General features: G+C 42.1%; 1 protein-coding gene across 1 annotated transcript; it reads left to right on the forward strand.

Moving 5' to 3' along the window:
• The first annotated feature begins 744 nt into the window (after positions 1-744).
• On the forward strand, positions 745-16790 carry cckbrb (cholecystokinin B receptor b). The gene is made up of 5 exons (XM_030080934.1): positions 745-904; positions 11470-11721; positions 13187-13448; positions 14505-14632; positions 16094-16790. Exons 1-5 carry the CDS (start codon positions 745-747, stop codon positions 16630-16632), a joined length of 1341 nt encoding a protein of 446 aa, XP_029936794.1. The 3' UTR covers positions 16633-16790.
• Positions 16791-24742: the final 7952 nt, after the last annotated feature.

Raw genomic sequence — 24742 nt, forward strand, 5'->3', positions numbered from 1 at the left:
TCCAATTAAACAATTAAAGAAAAAATCAGTGCCCCTCTCCCAAGAAAAGGTCTACCTCTCCTTATGAAGGGTCATTTCAGCCAAATGATGTCAATTTTAACGTTTTGTCATCGTTTCACTGATAGAATGGAAATACAAGGAAATTCCACTCAGCAACACCAAGATTATAACTGGAAATGGTTCCTTAAACTGTGTAATGGATAATCATAAGATCAGCGTAGAGCGTTACTACTTTGACAACAAGCCTTATCTTACCTTACTTTACCCAAACAACACTCACATGGCCCCGCAAACAGACCAATGACCGACGGCTCCGCTCCTGCATCTGCCCGCCTCATACCCACACACCCCTCCCTCACCCCTTCAGCAGTATGGGATTACCTCTCCCCAGCGCGCCGCGCTCACTCCACACGGTTCCCTGGCAAACGCGCAGCGCGGCGCGCTCCTCTGTCCTGCTGATGCGCAGGAATCATTGTGCAGCGCGTGCGATGCGGCACTGACCACTCCGCAACACACACATCTATCGAGTCAAACGGACCAAAAACCAGAGAAAAAAAAAAAAACATATATATGTTTTTTCAGTGGAAACCTGCGAATATTCTATGTCATGCCTCGTCCTCAGAGTAGATAAACTGTGAAAGACTATGGATGCAGTCTGCGGTTACTTTCCCACTTCAGGGGCTTAAGCGACCATTTATATAATGTGCATTTTTAACTTTTTGTAAGATTTAGATAAAGAACAAGATGGATTTTTATGCGCTGAATGAAACGTCCGGGTCCTCTGAATGCGTCGGAGCGCAGAGTGATGCGCTACAAAACGGCACCGGCCACGGGAGTTTGGAGCCCAACACCACCTGCAGTAACGCGTCCACACTCTTCACGCCACAAGCTGTGAAACACAGAGGTGAGCGGACACAGCAATGACTCTTAATATTTCAGTGTTTTTTTCTTAATATTTAGTGTAGAAATGGAAAATTAGCCTACCCGCTGTCTTGTAGTCACCACAAGGGAAACAAATCTGTTATATCCTCAAAATAGCAAATGCAACATAAGAAAAGTGCTCTTATGGCTTATATCTGTCAAACGTCAAACCTAAGGCTTTTACTTTGAATTTAGTTAATCAGGCTAAAAAGATGGGGAATATACTCTTATTCTGCAAATAATATGATTGGCAAACTGAGTTTAATAGTTTTCCCTGCACTATACTTTACATCTGAAAGTCAAATTTGTTCAGTATTGCAATTATGCAAATCTTTCTTTATGTTTAAAAGGAACAAATAAATTAAGTAACTGACCAATGTAGTTAGTTGATCATAATCTATAGTGGATCATTTTGTATGGATCATTTGGTGAAACATGCTGCCGTAAATAAATTATACTTTTCAATCTGTGTACATAACTGAGGGCTGTAGTAATTTTTTGGAGCATGTAGTAATACTGTGAGCTGCCAGCCTCTCCTTTTCAAAACAGAGCTGCAGTCAGGTTATAGTATTTCCCCTTTATTTTAGGAGGGGAAAACGGATACGATTACTCACAAAGAGGGATGACATGAGCACTGAAAGTGTCTCAGTCAGGAATTAAACCCCGACCACACGGTGGTTTTATCCACGGACTGGACAGCTGGCTTCCTCGCTGGACTGTGCCACGGGCTTGTGTGTGTCCTTGCTTTCATGAGTTCATTTTATATTTTACAAACAGCTTCCGAACAAGATGCTCTGCCACCAGATTAACGTGGTTACCTCTGCGTATCGCTCTCACTCTTGTTCCTCTCTCCCAGCTGCTACTTTATCAATCAACACTTTCTATTTTGGTCCACCTTCATCCCTTAATGGTTGTTTGTCACTGTTTCCATATGTTTATAGTTTGTATGTGTGTGTGTGTGCACTTGTGTGTGTGTGAGTGTGTGTGTGTGGGTGTGTGAATGAGAGAGCAGATTGAGCGCCTTCATTATATGCCATTGAGATCAGATCCTCTATATATGATAAGAGATTCTTGACTGTACACACACACACACACACTGATGATTCTGAATGATTTCTCATTTCGATCATTGTCACTTTCATTTGCCACCCCTGTTATCTACCGATGATGAGCAATGAATTCAGAGCAGCCAGTGACTATTATACTGAGCCATAGTTTTGACAGGACTGAAACCAGTACAATGCAAAGTATAACCCAGTACCAAAGCCCATAGTGATGTGATGGAGAACATAAATGACAGGTGCAGAATATGAGACTCCTGTGCTTGTGGTGAGGATTGCTCCAACAGAGTTATGAAACTTTGGAAGCTTAAAACCATTTTTTGCACCATTTTATTGAGTTATTCTTTCGCACCCTCTCAAATCTCACTCACACATTTTCTTGCTGTGTGACTTAGGCTTTCCATCGCCGTGTGTCACTCTATATTTAGCCCTCTAATAGTATCTTCTAGCTGGACTGTGCACGCACCCTGAAAGACAGGAATGAACAAATCCAACCCTGTGCAGCTGCTGTTCCCATTGTACTCAACCTCCCACCTGCCTTGACAACACCTGTTTTCCACTTTGTGTTCGTTGGGCATTTCTTTTGGCTGGCTTGCGAGCGAGTCCAAACTTTTCGAACACTATTCAGAATCTCAGGATGGATGTGCCTTCCCTCCTCCATGATCTGTGGAGATCCTGCTTATCAACTGGACCACAGGGAGCCAGCACAACCAGAGCAGCCATACTACTGTACGCTGTCATCAGGGACAGTGCCAGTTTCCACCAATCTGCTCTGGTTCATGACTCATTCACGAAAAGATTCAGCAACATTTTTCTCCCTGCGTGTTCTCTGTTCCTAAACCCAATAGAGGAGTTATTTCAGTGTGGTGGTGGAAGGCCTGTGACCAAAACCTTTACATCTTGTTTAGATATTACAGTTGAGGCTTGCCAGAGGTGGATAAGACATACAAGGAGTTTTTCCCCCTGTGCCTGCATTGTTGATGAGAATCTCTGGCCTGACCTGGCCCAGAGACTGGATTCTGACACAGAAAAATGTGAATTGACTGGCTATATATTGATAGAATCATTAAAAATCATTATGCTTCCCACTCCCCATTCAGCAGTAGGTGGTGATTAGTGTTGGATATGATGAAATGCCACAATACGCAGCCAGCTGTCAGTCGTTGGCAGGACCTGCATGGCACCTCGTCACCTCCCTTTTTCACAAGGCTGTTCATTCTCGACGTAAGACATTTATAGACGAAAAACAAAGCAAAATAACAACTCTGCTTTCTATTTCTCTCCCTCCCACTGTCTGTTTCCACACCCTGCTACTCTCATTTGTGTGCTTCCTCCCCATCTCAATCATTCGCACCTTCTTACCACACAATACTCCAAGAAAGCTCTATTTTTTTTTTTTTTTTTTTTTTTTTTACTGTTGGCTAATACATGCCTGCATTGTGCCAAAGAAACTGAGATTTTGTTTTTTGTACTCTTGAATATTCAGACTAGTAGCACCCTAGAGCCCATAGCATGTGCTTTGTGTTGCAGTTCGGTGCTCAACAGATAGAGGTGTCTGTCTGTGGCTCCATCAACTGTGCTGGGCAGCACTTTGGCTTAGTGAAGCCTCATATGACATTTACCATGCTGGATTAGCCACTAGCTCTGACATTTACCACATCACTCAGACAAGAGCAGAGCTGCCTTTTCCACGATAGTGATAGTGACACTAGGGCTGTTATGCCCCTCTGCACAACCATTGGCTCTGCAGTGCAGTGCAAGAGTCTTGGGTGGTGCCTGGGCTAAATTGGCTTAATTGTCCGCACCTGAGAAGGAGGAGTGGATAAAAGGCAGGGAAACTGCCTCCTGAGGGGAGCTGCACACTCACCACAAACTGTTGTGTATTCGAACTGCTCCCCAGATTTTAATTTATATTATTTATTGAAATAAACTTGTGTCTAATCTGACGTCAGTCTCCACTTTATGTTGCGGCCCACGAGCCAGGGTCGTAACATGTGGGGGCTCGTCCGGGATCGTGGATATCTTTTTCTGGAGACTGGACGTCAGTTTTGTGGACGGCAAATTAAGGTTCACTATATGGTTGAGCAAACTCTCTTTAGTTAGAGTGCTGCAGCTGGGTAGCTGTGCTGCCTTTCCATCGGAGCACTTGTTTGTTATTTTGCTTTGTTGTTTTAGTTTATTATGTTTAGTGGCTATCCCGGGTGGGGGTACGCTTCGGAGTTGGGCACTGGATATCCCTGGTCTGCTGCCTGCTCACGAGTTCAGCGTTTAAAGCTGCCTCGAGCCTGGTAACCACTGAAGACTAAGTAGGTAGAGTTAGTTTTTTTATCACATGGTAGGCTGAGAGTTGCTCAACAGGCTAAAACCAGTGCTGCTCTTGAGTGTCTGCTGAGTTTGTTTAGAGCAGTGTGTTTGTGAGCTCTGCTGTGTGTTGGAATTTTCAGTAGCTGTTCTTTTTGGGAAGACAGGTTTATGCAGAGCCCTTCAGGTGTAGCATGAGCTTGGAGTTTTTTTTTGGAGACCATTTGCTACTGATGGTCTTGTGTTCAAATGCTGTACATTTGGGGTGAGCTAGCATGTGGTGTTTGAGTGTTGCAGTTTGTGTAGACATGCCCATTGTGTGCATGTAGATCAGCACTTATAGGTGCCTAGAGATGAATATATTGAGGTGAGTCTGTGACCTTTTAGTAGTGTGCAGAAGTCAGCCTACTTTTGTGGATCACTTGTGGATGTTGCTAGCTAGGTGAAGGCAGCAACATTGTGTGTGTGTGGTAGTAAGCCACACTAGTTGTGATCGTTGTGTGTGGGTGTGGCTTTCCATTTGAGTGGTCACCTGTGTGTTTCACTGATTCATGGATCCAGTATCTGGTGGCATGTGACCATTTGTGTTGTGGTGACAACAGCAAACTTTTGTTTAGGATTAATTGTTGCTACTTGTAGTCTGATGTGTAGTAACTTGGTGTAATCCTTTTGGTTTATGGCTGTTGTGCTCCACTTTGTGTGGGTCACCTGTTGCTGTTGTGTGTTCAGGTGAAGGAATTGGTGTATTTGATCCTCATGTGTTCATATGCCATGACATCTTTGTTTGGGCAAGTCTAACTGAACTATTTTGGTGAGAGCATTTAGTTCAGTTTGTAGTTGCTTCCTCTGTCTGTTTTTCTTTGAGTGAATTAGAGGGGACAAGACTGCAGAGGAGCTTTGTTTTAAAATTTTAGGGCTCCTGGAGGAACCCTTTTGAGGAGGGAGGTGTTATGCCCCTCTGCACAACCATTGGCTCTGCAGTGCAGTGCAAGAGTCTTGGGTGGTGCCTGGGCTAAATTGGCTTAATTGTCCGCACCTGAGAAGGAGGAGTGGATAAAAGGCAGGGAAACTGCCTCCTGAGGGGAGCTGCACACTCACCACAAACTGTTGTGTATTCGAACTGCTCCCCAGATTTTAATTTATATTATTTATTGAAATAAACTTGTGTCTAATCTGACGTCAGTCTCCACTTTATGTTGCGGCCCACGAGCCAGGGTCGTAACAGGGCCAACTGGGATGGACATTATCGTAGATTGTGTATTTTAGAAAGAGAGCAATATATAAGCAATATATTTTCCGATTTATGCCAGGAAAAAAAAAAACAGATGAAACCTAAAATATTCATAGCTTGTCACCCAACCTCATTATTCATTCAGCTCATGTCACAGCAAATCTGATAATGACTTGCACTCGCAGTTAAAATTCACCCCATTTCACCCCATTTCTTTTACTTTTCAAGGGCGTAATGTTTTTTCTACCAATGACCAGTTCAGAGGACATTAACATTCAACACTCAGTAAGCTGGTTAAATAGCAATACGAAATGCTTGACTTTTAACAAGCATGAAAGTCAGCAGAAGGTAAAAAAGTTTTAATGGAGTTTGCACATTTGACTTGGAACTATATTGTGTAAATAGTGTGCACTGTGTCCCTCTTTCCTCTTTCTCTCACTCATGCATGCACGTGTCACAGTGTTTCTAATGAAGCAGACATCCTGTATGTGTACACCTCTGAGTGCCAGCGTGTTTACTCCAGTACTAAATAATGATGTCAAAGTAAGGACACGCTGCCGTGGTGTCTCTCTTTCTCCGAGCTCCACTTGAACAGGCTTCTCCAAAATGCTCACAACCCAAACTATTTTATCTCTTTAACCCTTTGATGCATGAACTATGAAAGCCTGAGTCAAGAATTTTTTCTTATGTGTTTTTACTCTTCTTAGGGCATGAACACTTTTGTGAGTCTCCATACTTCTTATTTAAGGATGCAAGACTGGTATTGCCATGTCATGATACTAGTATTAATATGTTTTCAGCAACAAGAATTGACAGTCTCTGCATAAACCTCAATGGAGGGTTATGCAGAAGATGATAAAGCACATTATGGTCATAGTACAGCATGGCATTGTAAAACACCGCTGAGAGACTGCAGTCCTAGCTGTTTGAGCGTCTCTGTTACTCACACTACCACTTTATCAGATGTGAAACATTCCTGCAAACCTAGGCTGCATGCCAACACTATTATTCCAGGAAGTAAACAGTCTTGTTGAATGTTGTATGCTCCTGTATCACAATGAATCTGCCCTCTGAATCTGTGGCGTAGAGGACCACAGAAGCATTATAGTTTATCAAAACACCCAGCAGAAACCTTTATCTTTGCCATGTGTTGGCCATGAGAGGCTGGTCCATCATTGGTAAGGAAGGTGATTAAGAAGATTGCCTCTGCTCTCAACATGGTTTGCAGGAGCAGCTATTGTAAATGCAGGCCTGAAAGAGCTGGTAAATGTGCTCGGGGAGTTATCGCTGTTCCCTGCACAGCCAGCAAGCACACAGGAAAGCTAATTGGCTTCGATTAGGCTGAAACTGGTGCAACATATTTCATTAAGCAGGGAAGGAATTAGAGGTGGAGAGAAAATGAGAAGGACAGACTGCCAGAAATAAAAAGGGAGAGCAGGGCTAAGGAGAAGGTTGTTTGGTGTCGGTTCCCTGTCTCTTGTCAATCAACTGTCTCCATGCCTGACTATGCACATTTATGCATGTGTGTCCACATGCACATGCATGTGCATGCATGCATCCAATTAAACAGGTGCTGCCATTTTCTAGCACATTTTAATGAGGAAACCATGATGTCTGTCAACATGCGTCATTGTCTGGCAAGAAAACATACGTATGTGTGTAGGGGGCAGAGAGAGAGAGAGAGAGAGAGAGAGAGAGAGAGAATGACTTATTTACTGACTCAGTGACTGACTGACCAAGCTGATCTTGAATCCATCACTGGCCGTTTCAGAGAGGCTGAATTCTGGAGGCACTGAATAAAACCAATCAAGTGCATGAACTCTAATATCAGAACCACACACCTGCCCATATGGATTTGGAGAAGCCAAATCCTCCTTTTGAAATTCAGCGTAAACTTGTTGTGAGCTTTTGAGTAGCAGTATGGATTCAGATTGTTATAGCTCATCCTGAACTTAGAGCCCCCGCCAAACAGATCGATGCAGCTCAGATTAAATCGGCGGACGGGCTGGGCACAGTCCACAAAGCTACATCCCAGATGGATTATGTCAGTGTGAATCAGGGGAGGATGGAATCAGTTACAGCTTCTGGATTTTTGTGTACAGGAGTGACACAGACCAAAAGAGGAGCGATAGAAAGATGGATATTACATTCTGTGGTCTATAAAACCATTTTTGATGTTATGAGTCAATTATGTGTGGCCTTAATGGTCCATAAAAAAATAACTTTAAATGACTGGTAAACTCTAAGATATGAATTAATGACACTGCAATTACCCTCTGACTCTTTAACAATAAAACATTTTGATGGCCTATGGGCTAACAACAAACCTCCTTCCATACTGTGACACAAAACATAGAGCTGTTCTGCTTAGGCATTTTGAAGTAAGTGATAGAAAATGCCATAGGAAATGAGTCGTATGGCTTGGAAATGTCTTCAACTGGATTGAGGATTAATTTTTCAATCATTTCATTCAGCTCACCCCAGTGCCAGGGTTGTGGCTGTGGCTGGCCTGCAGCTTTGTTAATGTTGTTTAAAGCTTTCCAGTTTTAGTTGAGAACGGAAGGAAAGGGAATAGAGAGATAGAAAAACCAGCAAGGAAGGCAAACCACAGAAAATGCCTGAGATGGAAAAGGAGAAGGAGAGAAGTCCGGGATGAAAATATGCTGCAGTGTCATAGAGAAGGAAGTGAGTGAGTGACAGGGGAAAAGATAAAGTGACAGAGAGAGAAAAATCATTTTGCTCATGGTCAAAAAAAAAAAAAAAAAATAGATCCTTTCCAAAAACATTTAATGTGACTGTTTATTTGAGAACAAAAAAATATGTGCAGGGGATATAAGCCTGTGTGTGTTTGCTTGCATATGTACAACTACATGAAGAAAAACTGTATTTATCTCTGTGCGTGATGCATTTCTGCTGACTTGATGTGCCGCACATGGGTGTCTCTAATCCGCAGGGCACAGAGGCAACAGGCAGCCTGTTCAGAGGTGTGCTCAGGGTGTTGTCCCTCAGCAGGGTGCGAGGTGATGTTAACAGAGGGCAGTAAACATGATTTTTTCAGGTTACGATCCTGCGAAGCCCCCAGTGGCTGAGAGCTCAAGCTTTGGGCTGCAAGCCATTTCAAGATGCTAGCTGCCACAAGTTCATTCTGTGCACCCCTTCAGTTGCCTTTTTATATCAGTTATATATTTGCATGTTCTAGCTATTCAGCATAATTCACATATACCGTACATTACTACCATTCATTGTACAAAGCATACCATACTTTTTTAGGTGTTTTAATATATCTCCAACCTTTCAGGCAGCTATTAATCCATCACAGTGGATATCCTGTTCAAGCTCATTTTTGTCAAAGTTGCTTTAAAGTTGTGTGTCAACTAATTTGAAAAGTCTAAAGACATCAGTCATGGACTGTTTAGTTATGGAGTCATATCCAGAACTCAAGCGACATGGGCATTATGAACTACCAAGCAGGAGATTTGTTTTTCTGATTTGTAGATAGAACATGAATGCACCATTCCTCCCTGTTGCAATCAGAAATGCTCAACAGGATGTATGTCTTTGCTGGAAAATGCTCCCTGAACTAAGTTATTTTACAATCTAAAAGTGTCCATTACTTCAAACCGTGGGGATGACTGTTAGCTGAAGAAGTGCATAAGTTTAAGACTCGGGCATTTAAATTTTGAAAACAGGGAAGTCAAGGAAATATTCAGACATCTAAAATCAAAGGCATGGATTGCTAATGTAAGCTATACATACAGTGTAGGAAATATGCTTAACATGCAAAAACACCAGTATGGTCCTTTAAAGACTAGATAAGAGGCATCTTAAAAGAGGGACTGCATTTCATCCTGTTTTACATCACATTCAACTTGATAAACTAAACTTGGAAGTCCATGTATTTGCTAGAGACAGAGACAAACCAGACTATTAGGGTTGATAGTTTGTCGACATGATGAGATGGCAGCGGCTTAAACTGAAAACCACTCAATTTGAGAAATCACTCAAATCAAATGTATAATGGCTTATGACATGCCATTCAGTATTTTGGAATGTGAATCCCCCCTGTCATCTATAATGTGGAAGATCAGCAAATCTAGAGAAGTGAGCATCTAATATTATGATGTCATAATGATGCAGGGCTAGGAGCGGCTCCACTGGCAACAAATAAAACCCTTTCCTGGGGGAGAGTCCAGCATATTTCAGAGCTGGAGTTTAGATAACAGGAGCTAATCAGGGAGTGATATTCACGTTAACTTCCAATTACCAGGCAGAAATGATGGAAATGTCTCCAAATGTTACTGCTGTTCATGGCTTACATTAGACCACAGGCAATGTAAGTCAGTGATGTGTCATGCACGAAAAATAATTGAATGTTTGAAGAAACCACTGAAGCTTTTCATTATTGAGCTGTCCTAATATGACCAATAAGATACATTTGAATCATGAATAGACTTCCTCCCACATGAATGCAAGGAAGGCAGAAACGTAGGACACACACACACACACACACATACACACTCACACTCACACACACAAGCAAACAAACATACAAAGGCTCTATAATAGATTATGTGGTTATACCAAGCGCTGTCAGCTCCCGGCTGTTAGGATCAATACAGACAAAGTGATAGTATTGATCATAATTTAAAACAGTGCTGATGAATCTGTTCATCAGGACAAGGAGCTGTTAACAAATCCTCTCCCTAAATCACCCTCTTCCAGGTGCTCTACAAGAGGCTTATAATGGGCCACAACATTGGATCCATAAATAGAAACCCTTGTTTTCAATCTAGTCACAGAGACATCCTAAAAGGGCTTCTGCAAGCACAGCATTAGCACAATAATAAGCATGCTATGATTTAGTACTTGCAGAATAAATGAATGGGAGGCCAGTAGTACAATTCCAATTGGACCAAACAGTCAATTTGAGTTGCATGCAAAGAACTGACTTTTTGCCTAACAACCCTGTGACGACAGTCATTTCAATAAAATCACTGACTTTGGGGGATTTAATAGAGTTCTCTTGTTCAGTTATTGCCACAGACCTTAAGTCTTACAGGGTTCATTTGATTGTTTTTCCCTCATGATGAAGTCAAAGGAGGGACAGAGGAGCAGCCTGATCCCACCTGTCTGCTCATCACACATAACATTTTGACAAGAGCTTGAAGAATTTTGTCTGTCATTGCTCCATTTTGGCATTTCCAGAATTGCACTGATTAGTCTAAATGGGAGCGCTTAAGCATTTGTTTAATTTGTCTGCAGGTCACACACAATATCTCTGACGCATGTTATTCTGTTTTTCACGAAGCTTAAGGAAATGATCCAGCTCACAATAGTTGTTTAATTGCTGGATTTTGCCTTAATACATTTTTAAAGTTATTCTGATTGTGTTCAGTTTTTATCTGTGTTCTGTGATATCTCAGACACTGCTAATTTTGATGAACCATAAGACCGTGATACATCTATACCAGTGTGTTTCAGCATTTTCAAACACTATATAGCTTTAGTATGGGGTGATACTATGACTAATCAAAACAAGGTGATGTCATTTTCAGACTGGCACAGGATTCCATGGAAAAGATATGTTTACTGTTTCTCTTGTTGAATAAATTATTTGCACCAGTAGCAGAGACGGTAAAATTGTGAATGGAAAGTGACAAAAAGGTAACTTTATTTTCTCATCCGGGTAGGCGTGGCCAGCAGCATGTGCTGTTAGAAGGTAAGGCATGTGGAACGCGAGGCTTTTAGTAGTTGTCACTGTTGTTTCTCCTTCCCTTATGCCAAATTGGAAGCCCACACATCGCATATTGGTTTGACACAAAACATCAGTTGCACTAAATCTGTGTATTGTTTACAACAGCAGTGGGTGGTAATGTTTTCTTTAATGTGAATTTCTCCTTCCCTTTCCACTGTAACATCCCCTCTGTCCCCGTCTTTTCCTCTGTCCTGCACCAGATGAGGACCCGACACTGCGGATCCTGCTCTACTCGCTCATCTTCTCCCTGAGTGTGTTTGGCAACCTGCTGATCATCGTGGTGCTGACGGTCAACAAGCGCATGCGTACCGTCACCAACACCTTCCTGCTGTCGCTGGCTGTTAGCGACCTGATGATGGCTGTCTTCTGCATGCCCTTCACCCTCATCCCCAGCATCCTCAAGGACTTCATCTTTGGAGCTGCCATGTGCAAGATCGTGGCCTACCTCATGGGTGAGAGAGGGAGGGGTGGTGCAGAAGAGGATGGGGAGGTTATGTGGTGGTGATGAAGATGAAGGGGAAGGGGGTTGAAGGGTGATAAAAGAAGGTCAGAGGGCAGGAAAAGAGAAGAAAAACAGGAGGTAAAGTATCGTCCTCTCGATTAAATATTATGGCTGGATTCAGATATCCACACACTCATGAAATGTAAACAACTGAAATTCATCATCAGTCAGTAGCTTATCTCTATTATCAACCATGGACTTAAATAAACTACTATCCTCTAAAACGAGCCATAATTTGTGTTTATTTTGTACCATCTGTCACTTTTAAGAGCAACAGTCACCTTCCGAATGATGAAAACTTTACATCTCCCTGCCAGGATGCACAAGGCAAGGTAGAATTTAAAAAAAAAAAAAAAAGAGAGAACTATAGGTTTGGAAAAATGATCCCTAGATTTGTTGGCAACTCGGATCTCATGAAAGATTTTCAAGCTCCCTTGCTCTTAAAAATGAGATCCTTCACTCACTGATGAAGAGATCGCAGGGAATAAGATTGAAAACGTAGAGAGCATGAAAATGGGGGGTGGGGGGTGGGAGGTAAATAAATAGGGAATCACTGGAGTCAGAGATGGGGAGAATAACAATGGAGTGGCCAAGATGAGATGGATGCTGAATGATAGGGAAATGAGATTATAGCAACAATAGGAAAACTGTGCAGGGACACCAGCCAGAATGAAAAAGAAAGAAAGAAAGAAAAAATCTGCTTGAGAGTTGAATAGAAAAAGTAGATTAAGTAAAACTACATAAGTTCCACAGAAAAGCCCGGGCAGCAGGGAGAGCCGTCATTAGGATGCATTGTGGGAAAGTGGACAGGCGGGCAACTCTTGGTTGATTGCTCTTTGCTTCAGCTGGCGGTGCTCTCCAGCTGGTCCCAGAGGTCCAGACAGGGTGGCGCATCGCTGGTCCCTCATACTCTCCCCTGTTCCCTTACACACACACACACGCGCACACACACACACATACAGACATATACACACACGCAGACACACAGCCCTGCATGTTTGTCTTATATTCTAGCAGTGAATGTGGATCAGAGAGGTAAAGAGTAATTTCCCCTGTCAGGAGGGAGATGGGAGATCACATTGTTGGCCCAGGCCAACGTGATTTCCTCCACCGCAAGACCTTGATAACCATCTCCTCCTCTCCGCCATGCATCACATTCATGTCAGACAGCAGCAAAATATGGAATCACACCTTCACCAAGCAACACATTTTGCTTGCTGTTTTGTTTCCAGATATTAGATGCAGATAATACTTGTGCATATATTTTTTTATTACTTTTTGCTAGGCTTAAAAACTCTTGAGTTTTTAACACCGAGGAGCTCATAAGATTTGATTTTTCAAACAAAAGATAACTGATAACAGACCCGCACTATCTATGCTTATGCACTTTTGATCTCTGTTTTCTTCTCTTGCAGGCATATCAGTCAGCATTTCTACATTTAGCCTGGTTGCCATAGCGATTGAGCGCTACAGTGCCATCTGTAACCCTCTGAAGTCACGGGTGTGGCAGACCCGGTCTCATGCCTACCGGGTGATTGCCGCTACATGGGTGCTGGCCTTCATCATCATGATCCCATATCCAGTTATCAGTCACCTAGAGTCTTATCAGCGGCCTGACAACACCACTGCTCACCAGTGTCGCCACAAGTGGCCCCGTGCCAAGGCAGAGCAGACCTGGTGAGTGGTTATCAGTGTGTGTTTAACAACCCAAAGCCAACACTGTTTAACTGCTGTGATCAACACGACGAAGACAATGTGATTCTAGATCCACTGAAAGTATGAGGTGCTTGGTGAAGACAACAAAGCAGTTCACTAGTGTTGTAAAGTTAAAGGGTAATAGATGCTTGCTTTTTCCTCACTTTGGCACAATCAATAAGATCGACAGGGTTAACCCAGTGTACAGCTTCACATGCAACTCGAAAGTGCAGTCAAATGGACTCTCCTATCAAAATTAATCATCCCTAAAAACTTTTTAGTGCCACGGTGCTTACCTCCTGGATGTATGGCATTTGAAAGCCAATGAACTTTACATAAACTATGTTTATGTCTGAGGACTGTCAGAGAGAGAGAGTCATACTCTGTGTTACCTTATAATGAGGTATGCTGCACACATTTAATTCCATGTTTGGACCTGGAGTGTTATCACCCTCAGTGTTCATCTGTTGGGCATTAGCAACATGCTCGGAAAACTTGGAAAAATACTTTTTCTTATAATTTTTGGGCCAAAGAACCACATTGCTTCACTTTGTAAAGTTGGATCAACCACACACTGCAGACGCTGACGCTTGCCGTGTATCACGCCTGCAGTTGATGACCTCAAGTTATACATTGCAATCGGCATCACTGTGTTGTTTTCTTCTGAATGGGTTCAAGTCACAGTATCTCTGGATGCTTATGATAATACTGCAATTCTGGGCTAAAATCACAAGTATTTCCTTGTTACTAAAGCTTATAGTATAAGAAAAAATATTTTTGTGAGTTTTTTTTCTCATAAATTTGTGACAGGAGTTTTCTCTCATGAATTTACCACTTTCATTTTGACAATGGAGCCTCAAATAAGCCTAGATAAACGCCAGTCTTTTCACAGTAGATTCAGAGAAAAGCTTAGTAAAATCAGCTGCTAATCTATTTCTGTGAACATCAGTCCTAGAGGAAATCATTAAACAGGTAGCCTACATTTGGAATAAATACTGAGAAATTTACCACGGTGCCTCTCTTGTTTGTCTCTTTTAGGTACATTCTTCTGCTGCTGGTGCTGTTTGTGATCCCGGGAGCGGTGATGATTGTTGCCTATGGACTCATCTCCAGGGAGCTTTACAGAGGCATCCAGTTTGAGATGGGCCAGAAGAAAGATTCAACTGGTGAGGCCATGTGCACTGAAAATATTAGCAACATATTACACTCCCTGTGGAGAGCAATGATCTCTTATTGATTAATAACTGCACTTCAGTCAAAGACGGGAAGAGATAAATGAAAAAGAACAGACAGGTTAAAGAGGAATTTTTGAACATGAGACAAATGAGATTTAGATTTTGCAAAAGGGGATAAAGCTTTATATCAGAAGGTGGTCCTAACTTTTGGTGAACTCAGTTTTACAATACCTGCAGACAGCGGCGCAAATTTCCCTCAGACATTGGGGGGGACACATTTAGTGGGGGGTCAAGGGGGTCAAGAGGGGTGCCAAAGTAATATATATTATAATTTATAAATACTAGGGAAGACTTGTCCCCCCTGACTCCCCCTAAATTTGCGCGCATGCCTGCAGATACAAATATGCATTAAGTTGTGTATTGGCTCATGGTTTAGGTACAGTATAGAAGTGAGTTCATTTATGTTTCATAAACTTCCCATTATGTCTTTTTTATGTGCCCTGATTGCATTGTAATTAGATTGTTAAATCAAATTGTGTTTTTCAGAGTCTGTCAGTGCACCACCACGTGAGGCCCACAAGCCTCTAATATCAGAATTTGAATTCAGCTCACAGGTTTTATGAACTTTCTCCTGGTACATGTGAATAACGGTTTCCATTAAATTCACATAGATTTAATTAGTACTACTGTTACTCTAATGTATGCAGGTTAAGTGTACCATAACCTTTTGTGGGCATGGAAGAGTGAGTCTGGGATGATATAGCAGCATGGAGTGTGTTTGCTGATGTTCCATTAGAGGATGGAATTGGCTGGCAGCTGTGGGCCTGGACATCACCATCTGTTTGGTCTCATGGGGAGGGGGAAGGGGTGTCAGGTGATCCAAAAAACAGCTAGGGAGGGTGAAAAATAGAATAGAAAAATAGAATCAAAAATGAAAGGATATCGAAAATGATCCGCACTTTTAAAACATCCTGCTTTAAAATGTATAACATTTTGTAGCCCAGGGTTGGTCAGCAATAATGTCCTGTTTAGCTGAGTCACTGCTCTGCCCATTAAGGTGAACAGCAGCTGCTTTTTAAGGGCCATGATTCACTCAAAATGATTTCCTGTGAGACTTTAACCGGTTGCAATTTTCAGAAACGGAAGAGAACAAACCAGGGGTGAGGGGACAATAAAGTCCTTTCACCACTGGGACATGTGTGTGTGTGTGTGTGTATGTGTGAGTGTGTTGCTGTGTGGGTATGTGTATGTCTGTTGTAAGCATGCTTGTGTGTGCGTCATCACAGAGCTTTGGTCTTTTGTCTTATTTGTTTACCTCAGGTTTTTAGAAATTTAGCAAATGACCCCAACACCATTCCCCAGTCAAATAAATGTTGTATTGGAGAAATGCTCATCCAAAGTCATAAAGCTTTTTTTTTTCAGAGGTGAACTTTGTCCTGCTGTCCTTTACAGGAGTGAAGAATGGCCTGACCTCCACTGTGTCTAGTGGCAGTGATGACGGCGACGGTTGCTATGTTCACATGGTCCCACGGCCCAACTCAATGGAGATGTCCACTCTAGCCACCTCAAGCGGGGCGCCCAAGGCGGAGCGGCCTCGTACTAACACATCTGAGGCCAAACTGGAGGCCAAGAAGCGAGTGATCCGCATGCTGGTTGTGATCGTCGTCCTTTTCTTCCTGTGCTGGATGCCGCTCTACTGCGCCAACACCTGGCGGGCTTTTGACGACATCTCTGCCATGCACGCCCTCTCAGGGGCGCCCATCTCTTTCATCCATCTGTTGAGCTACACCTCTGCGTGTGTCAACCCGATTATTTACTGCTTCATGAACACACGCTTCCGCAAAGCGCTGCTTGCCACTTTCTCTTGCTGTGCTGCACCTTGCCGCCGCCGTCGCCTAGGGCTACGGGACAACGAGGAGGATGTTATGGCAACAGGAGCGTCCATGTCCAAGTTCAGTTACACTACAGTCAGCACCATGGGAACCTGCTGAGAGAGATGGATGTAAGCACAACTCAGAAGAGACAGTTACTAAGGAAACGCAGCATCACACATCTTTTGTCTTTAGGCCAGTCAGTACATGTAGGAACATTAATGCACAGTGGAAAACAGGGCACATAATGCGACATTAAAGAGAGGTGCCTCCTAAGATTGTGGATAAAATTATGAAGGGGGATTTAATGAAAACCCAGTCCTGCTGTGCTGTGTGAACACTTCCAAAGCTATATTAAAAACAAAAAAAACCCAAAAAACCCACACACTGAGAAAACAGTTATCTCTTGCCACAGAGGACCAAGTCAAATACCTTGCTTATATGTTTACTGTGTGCTGAAGAAAGGGAAGTCAGGGAGGTTTGCGTGTGTGTGTGTGTGTGTGTGTGTGTGTGTGTGTGTGTGTGTGTGTGTGTGTGTGTGTGTGATCTTTGAGTGTGTGTGTATGGTGCAGTGGATGTGTGTGGGAATGGAGGGGGTTGGTTTGTGGGGGTGGGGGTGGGGGGGGCGGGCAGGAAGACTATTTGCCACATAATTTTATTTTATATTTTGCTGTCAAACTTGCTAATGTTTGTCTGTGTTGGTAATGGTAACACACTTGCCTTGTGGACTAAGTGCCTGCATATAAATGCTACTGTTGACTGCCTCATTCATCACGGACACTGCAGTCATCAGCAACATCAACATTACATTAAAATATGTATAAGCTCTCTGTGGGGAAGTGGAGTTGGAAGGTCCACTTCAAAACAACATCCACTTCTGCATACAGCCTTGCTCACAAGCTGGAAGTTTCCCCCAGATGGGAACTGATGAAAGTGACAACGGTGCTGTCACAGCCCTACAACGCTCCAGTGTTTGTGGAAAGTGCTTCAGTGGTATAAATAGCGAGACTAAGTTGGTGTGTTGCTGTACATTGGCCTACATTGTATTGGTGAGTGTATAAGAGCATCATTGTTTTATATATATGCTACAATGTTTTGTTTGTCTTGTGGCCTTGCTTTTGCACACGGTACACGTTGTTAAAGGGATAACTTGACACTTTGAATTTGGGTGTGTTTCTTTGGTGTACTAAAGGTAAAAAAAAAAAAAAAAAAAATGTTGTTAATTGTCTTGCTATAGCACCTTAGACCACATACACTACCTAAGACCACTTTTTCTGAGTCTGAGTCAAGTGCAAGACCAGCACAAGAACATGGTCTGTAATTGCTTAGACAAGCCAAATAATAAATAATAAAAAATGATGTAATCCAATCATATTACCTTAGTGCAGCATAATACATTAAATTCAGAAAACGTGGCTAGTCTATTGTTATTTTTTTTAGAATAAATTTGTTGATTTTGTATACATTATTTGAGCCAGTCTTGAGTTCAAGACATGTCTGAGACCACAGAAATTTCTTTTTTTAGACCTTTCTTGAGACAAAAAATGGACTCTTGTGCAACAGTTGTAGTGCTTGTGCTGTTCAAAGTACTAATGTACTTGTTTTGTGACTTGCCCATAGTGTGATAAGTATGTGAATGGTGCTTGGTGAAGAAGAAGGAAGAAAAATTATTCAAATTACCAAGGTATCCCTTTCACCTTCACCTTTGTTGTGATTACAGTCTAAGGCTCGTGCCATTGCAGGTCTGTGCTTTGTGTTCCTCCTGCAGTGAGTTAGGCCAAATTAAGGACTTAATATTTGTATATGGAAATTTTGGTATTGCAGCTTATTCTTGGAGATGTCTAAGTTAAAATCCATGACAGATGTTTTGTATAGAATAGCAAGCCCACTGGAGTCTTACTGTATGTTCCAAAGTGAGCAACAAAGGGATCAGATAAGCATGTGAAGTATGTGAACTCATGTGCTCTGAGTTACTGAGCTCATCTTTCCAGGCTGCAGAGGGGTGGCCAGGTTTATTTTGGAGATCTCTTTTTTGTCAGGCCCTGTCCTGTCATGCCTGACTCTCCTGCTCCTCTACTCGCCTGGCTCTAATTGTGTTACGACCTCAACCCTGCCAGGCAGAATGGATGAGCATATTTCACTGAGTGCACCACAGCGCCGCACCGTCAGTGTCACAATAACTGATGGATGGGCTGCCTCTGTGAGCAATTTCTGATGAACACCGATCTGCTCTCAGCTTTAGAGAAGCCTAAAAAGCTTCTAGGGATTTATTGTGTCCACCATTCTTTTTTTTTCAAATTGCCTTACTGCAGGATACTGACATAAGATTGACAGTTTAATTAGTGATTCCTCCCACGATTATCTCCATGCCCGGACATGTTAAGAAAGGCTTAATAATAGCAACTGACAATCTGTTAAGTTGGCAAACCAGGACATTTGCATCATAGCCTTTACTCATCAGAAAGTACCTCCTGCTCCCATTTCTCCAATGCCATGTCCCCTGTTGTGAGAGGGGCACAGGGGCAGTGAGAGCCCTCACCCAGCTTTCCTTGTGCCACTTTGCTGACTGACCACTACCATCCTCAGAGCACGTTCATCTGCCTGCTGCAATTCTCTGTCTCATTATTCCAGTCACACATCGCTGGTCTTTGTATGTTTGGCTCTGATCTCAAATATGCATGCTAAAAAAAAAAAAAAAAAAAAAAAGTGATCAAGTTCAAGAGTGTGTTCTCAAATACAAGATCCTGAGCACACCCCTCAAGACCCCTCAGGGGAAGAATTTGTAAGCAGAATACTTAAGAAAAAAAGACTTTTGCTTTCATTAATACAGTTCTCTATGGTTATATAAAAACACCCACCTACCCACACTCACCCACCAACCCACACACTACAGTGAACAACAGACAGGAGATGTTTATGCATCTCCCAGTATTTCCCAGTCTCTGGAATGCAGTAATGCAATTGCCTGTGATATTGTTTATGGGAGAGGCTTGGAGAACTGTTTTCAGCCGAGCTGCCAGTGGCTGATTTCCCAGTGGTGTCACAGAGGCTGTTTGATGTTATGACTTGCCCCCCATACCCATTCTGCCACCACACAAACATAAATATGCACACACACATAGAGTACAAACTCCAGCATAAGCTAGCTATCATTGCTTTGGCTGATACCAATTACAGGCAATTTCCAATAATGGTGCTCTCCCCACTTCTCGTGGTTCAATATTAATTTATAATGGCCAGGCACGTCAAAGCACAGTTTAATAATATTGTTAACACCAACAAAGGTAGGTGGAGGCTGAATGTCTTAATGAGCATTCCACTGATGGGTAGAAAAAAATGTGAATATGTAGCAACAGAGGGGCAAAAGGTTAATCTTAAATTTGGATATGAGGCAAATAATAGTTTTGGGCAAAGAAAAGGTCAGTGTGGAATGAGATAGGAATCACACTTGTCCCTTCAGATTGGCTTTGAATGCTCTCCAAAAGTCAAAATGCTAGTTCAATTCAAACACTCTGGGTGCATTACTTTGACCTTTAACATCATATCAGGTTTAATCCGGATTCTATAATAAGAAAAAAGGCAACACACAAACGCAGGAACCAACTTCTTCAGAATCGGCTACACATTTATTTGCCAAGTGCATTAAATTCATGGACCATGCAATGCGGCTTATGCTTGGGCAAATATTTAAACAGTAAAGTGCATGTGGTAAGGGACATAAACATCTCACATTTAGTGCACAGCAAAGGACAGTTTAAGACACAACAAGTCGGTGAAACGACACCCAGCAGACACAAGAACACCTCCAGAAGAGCTGACGGGAAGTCAGATGTAATGGAGTTGCACAAGCAGCTCTCATCAGTGAGTGGATATACAGTAAATGTGTGTGTACTGAAGGAGCTGCAGTAAAAGGGCCTGCATACGCTGATATTCTAAGTAAGACAAATATATCACATATAGGCTCCAAATACAGCATGTTGATCTTGCAGACAAGATAAGGTTGAGTGAATTTACGAGTATGCCAGTGTAAATCTCTACTGCTACTAGTGCTGATACACTGTAGGCTGCGTTGTGTAGTGTAAGTGACGACAGTGCACAGTATGAAACTGGGCAGGCAAAATGATCAGGCTGTGTTTAGGGAAGAGTCCTGCTCGTGATGGTGGGGTCGGTGGTGTTTCAGTTATGAGCGGGGTGTGTGTGGGTGTTCAGTCAAGGAGGATAGCCTCAGTAGGAGGACAACACATGGGAAAATGCTGTAGTGAATATTTCTAGCACTAATGCTCACAGGGGTGTTGAGGGGCCTTAGATGGAGTCAAAAATGTTCACCGAGGGCAGAGCTGGTATTTGGAAAGCAAATTTGCTGAAAAAGTGCTGCCAGGGACATACATGAGAAAGCTGTAATACTGGTTCAGTTACTACGACAAAGACAAACAGGTCTAATTTCGAGTTATTGTTATCATTTCGATACTTGGCATCACTTCCAGCTGGAGGAAATAATTGATGACCAAGCTTATTTTAAATGAGGTTATCCATCACTAACAGGTTCAGATGCATTACTGTTCTGCAAATGAATACAGTAAGTCACACTCATTTTGCGCGTAAAAAGAAGAATTCATTTCTTTTACCGCAAACAGCTCCTCATCCCCTAGTGATTTGGGCCAAAACAGAGTGTAACCTCTGTCTTTGCCTTCACAAACATCTTTGTCGAGTCCTCCAAAGGAGCACACTTGACAGCTCTAGTGAACACACTTGCTAAACTGTAGCGCGAGAGGATGTTTTAATTTAGTCTTTCGGGATGTCACATAATGAAGGTGTGTTCGGCTACTCGTTTCAGCAATCATATCAATATGATCCATGCGGAGTGAAGAAATAATACTGTCTGAAGGTTATCCAGCCCCTGGGTGTTGTTTCATTAGTGTTCATGTTTATTTGTCTCCTGGGTGGATTTGGGATTAGTAGAGCCATTGTGCTGTAAATGCCATCCAGAATATGTGAAGACATGAGGGAACTGCCTTCTATAGCAACATGCAAATACTGGCAGCATCCAGCCCATATTGGTGCTCAGACCTGTGTCAGATCATATTAGACAGTGGTTAGGTCATTTTCTAAACAATTTAAATATTTTACTTGATGGTGTTCTAGAGAGGAAAAAATATTATATCATGTTTCATTGATATATCGTGGAGTGCTATGATCTAAGAAAGCGAGCAGCGTGTTTAGGCCGCAGGCAGGATAGGAGATGAACAGGGATGAGATGTCATAGAGGGAGAGGAGATCGACTCCAATGGTCACAGTTGCCAGGCCACCACTGCCTTAATTGTGTTTTGTGTGTATCTATATGTCTTTGTGTGTGTGTGTGTGTGTTTCTGTGTGTGTGTGTCACTCATGAGTTTACATGCCCGCGCATGGATACAGAACTCATCGCTCTTTGAGGCAAACTGAGCGCTAGAGATGAGAGCATAACGTTGTTTACCCAACCGAGGGGAAGAAAGCGGCTTGTGGCAGCCACTGATAAATATTCTGAGGTTGCCTGAACGTGTGGATTGTTTATGGATGACTGTGAATGAGGCAGCGCCTTGTGCGATTGCTGTCCTTATAGAAACAGTGAAACCTTTAAAAAAAAAAAAAAAAAAAAAAAAAGTCCATGTAAAATATATGATGTGGTTTTCTTGCCTACATTCTATGAAGCTATCTTAAGGCTGAAATCTGGATTTTACCTAATAATTCCAGAGTCTGATGTTTTTCACATTTCAGGATAATCTTACATTATTGCACATGCTTATTTAATGGATATAAAATTTTGGCTAAAGAGTTGAATCATTGAATCACTGACTCAAATGGTGGTTTACAATCAAACTGAATAGATAAAATCCAGAATAGAAAAATACAATCCGAAACAGAAAACAACAACAAAAACGACTAAGGAGTCCTTGTCCTCCTTGTTCAACATCCACACCCCAACCTTACAGTAAACAATAATAACTTTAAACAATATCATAGAGTGTTGTAGCGTATTAGTCAGGGGTGCCAAAAAAAAAAAAAAAAAAAAAAAAAAAAAAATCTAATTAAGTGGGTAAGATGCATTCAACCCAACCCAAAATTTCATTAGCAGTCTATGGAGAGTGTGCCTAAACATGTTAATATCACCAACTGGTATTGTGTAACGTAACTCTACGATCCAGATGAATAAAGCAATGATTTATTTCTGGAAAAAAGACTCCAGCTTTCACAAGTGTGTTTGTGCCGCTGCAACGCTGTAAGGCCCTAGGTGTTTACTTGTGGTTTGGAATGTGTAACTTTCCATTCTGGCTCATGCTCTTGATGAGGGAGGCCGAACAGGTCTGCCACCCATGTGACAGTGCAGATTTATCGCTATTATGATTGTTGTTACAGCTACCATTGTTCCTGACTATAGGCAGACAGGAGAGATGTGTTATCTCTCTGCATGAGGATCGTCTGGTTAACATTTGCTCTTTTTCAAATATGGTATGTTCTTGTGTGCATGTGTGTGCTGCAGTATAAGACAAGTGTGTGTGTGTGTATGTGTGTGTGTGTGTGCGTGTGTATGTGTGAGATGAGGGGACACAGAACTACACTCGTGTTCCTTGTGTGACAGATATACATTATTCATTCTCTGTGTCTAAGTGTTGCTGTCTCTCTACTTTTTTTTGTACACATGCACACACACACACACACACACACACACACACACACACACACACACACACACACACACAGAATTTTAAATAGCCAATGTACAATATGTTAAACGGATCACATCCAGCTGGTAGTGCTTTGCTTTTTGTGTAATGTTGTTGAATCTAAATAAAGTCTCTTTGTCAGCTACATTCAGTCTCATCATTATAGCTCACACAACTGTGATCTTCTGTTACAATTCATAAGTTAGCTTTTTTTTTTTTTTTTTTTTTTTTTTTAGCTGTTTTCATGAATTTCGAAATAGATTAGCATTACTGAGCACAACATTTGTACTAAACAGGTTACAAAGTGACTATATATGCATGCAGTCAGCTGTAATCTGAGTCAGTTTGTAGTGAAGTGCCTGGCTGACACTTCAGCACATCCAAGCACTTTCAGCAAAGTAGATGGCCCTGCTGAAACCTGAGAAGAGAGAGCGCACAGGCATTGCCTCTCTATAGTTTCCTGCTTACTTGGTAGATTTACTCAGAGTCTTGCTGGAACCTAAAGGCAACCTAATGTTGGTTTCTACTTTTGTACTTTGGCACACAGACACCACCCAAATGTAAGTAAATTGTTACAGTGCAAGATAATCTCCATATTAACAGGTCGTGTAAGGGTTGATTCATCAAGCATGCCCCAATTTAGCACCTGGGGTGAAAAATTTTGCCTCACTGCAATTTTTCAATTTAGCGGGTGATTTATTGAGGCTGATAATATAATTGCGTCGTGTCACAACTGAGTCAATTTGAATGTACAGTACCTGCAGATGGAGGAGTCATCTGGTGCGTGTCTGAAAAGCAACATGGCTTTCAGCTGCAGAGACAGCAGCTCCTTTGCAAGACAAACTTTTGGTCTTGTTTCACAATTTTGGCAATTGAACTTGCAGCAGACCACAGCTCTCGAGGACAGTGCAGGTATATGCTTTAGACAGATAGATAGATAGATAGATAGATAGATAGATAGATAGATAGATAGATAGATAGATAGATAGATAGCTACTTTATTCATCCCGAAGGAAATTCACAGAGCCTTCAGCTCCGAGAACACTCATGGTCAAGTGGGACTGTGGCATTTTATGTTATACAAGAATTTTGTGTTGTATATACAACTGAGACAGAATCTCAATCAAGATCAGTACCTCACACTTAATGTGACCTGGTGTGGTTGTAGCCACCAGGTTGAATTGAGAGACAGGTAGAAATGATAAAAGGTGCCACAAAGGAGATAAGCCATGCTTTTCAAAGCCGTTAAATAGCCCAATTTCCTTTGCTGTGTCTGTCACTACTCATGATAAATTAACTTTAGCATTCATTTGAATGCATCTTCATTCCCTCCTCCAGTGGGTTTGGGTCTTACATGCATTTGGCTGCACATTCAATTTTCAGCTGCGGTACCTTTCTTTGATTTCACCAGCACAATTTGCACTGTGGTACCTTGGTAAATCAGCGACAGATGCTGGTTGTCTCTTTTGATCATGAAACAGCCTTGCAAATTCTTGATGGCAAGCAGATCAGCTGTGTGGTGATTGAAG

The sequence above is a fragment of the Myripristis murdjan genome, chromosome 21, assembly GCF_902150065.1.
Source record: "Myripristis murdjan chromosome 21, fMyrMur1.1, whole genome shotgun sequence".
Classification (NCBI taxonomy): Eukaryota; Metazoa; Chordata; class Actinopteri; order Holocentriformes; family Holocentridae; genus Myripristis; species Myripristis murdjan.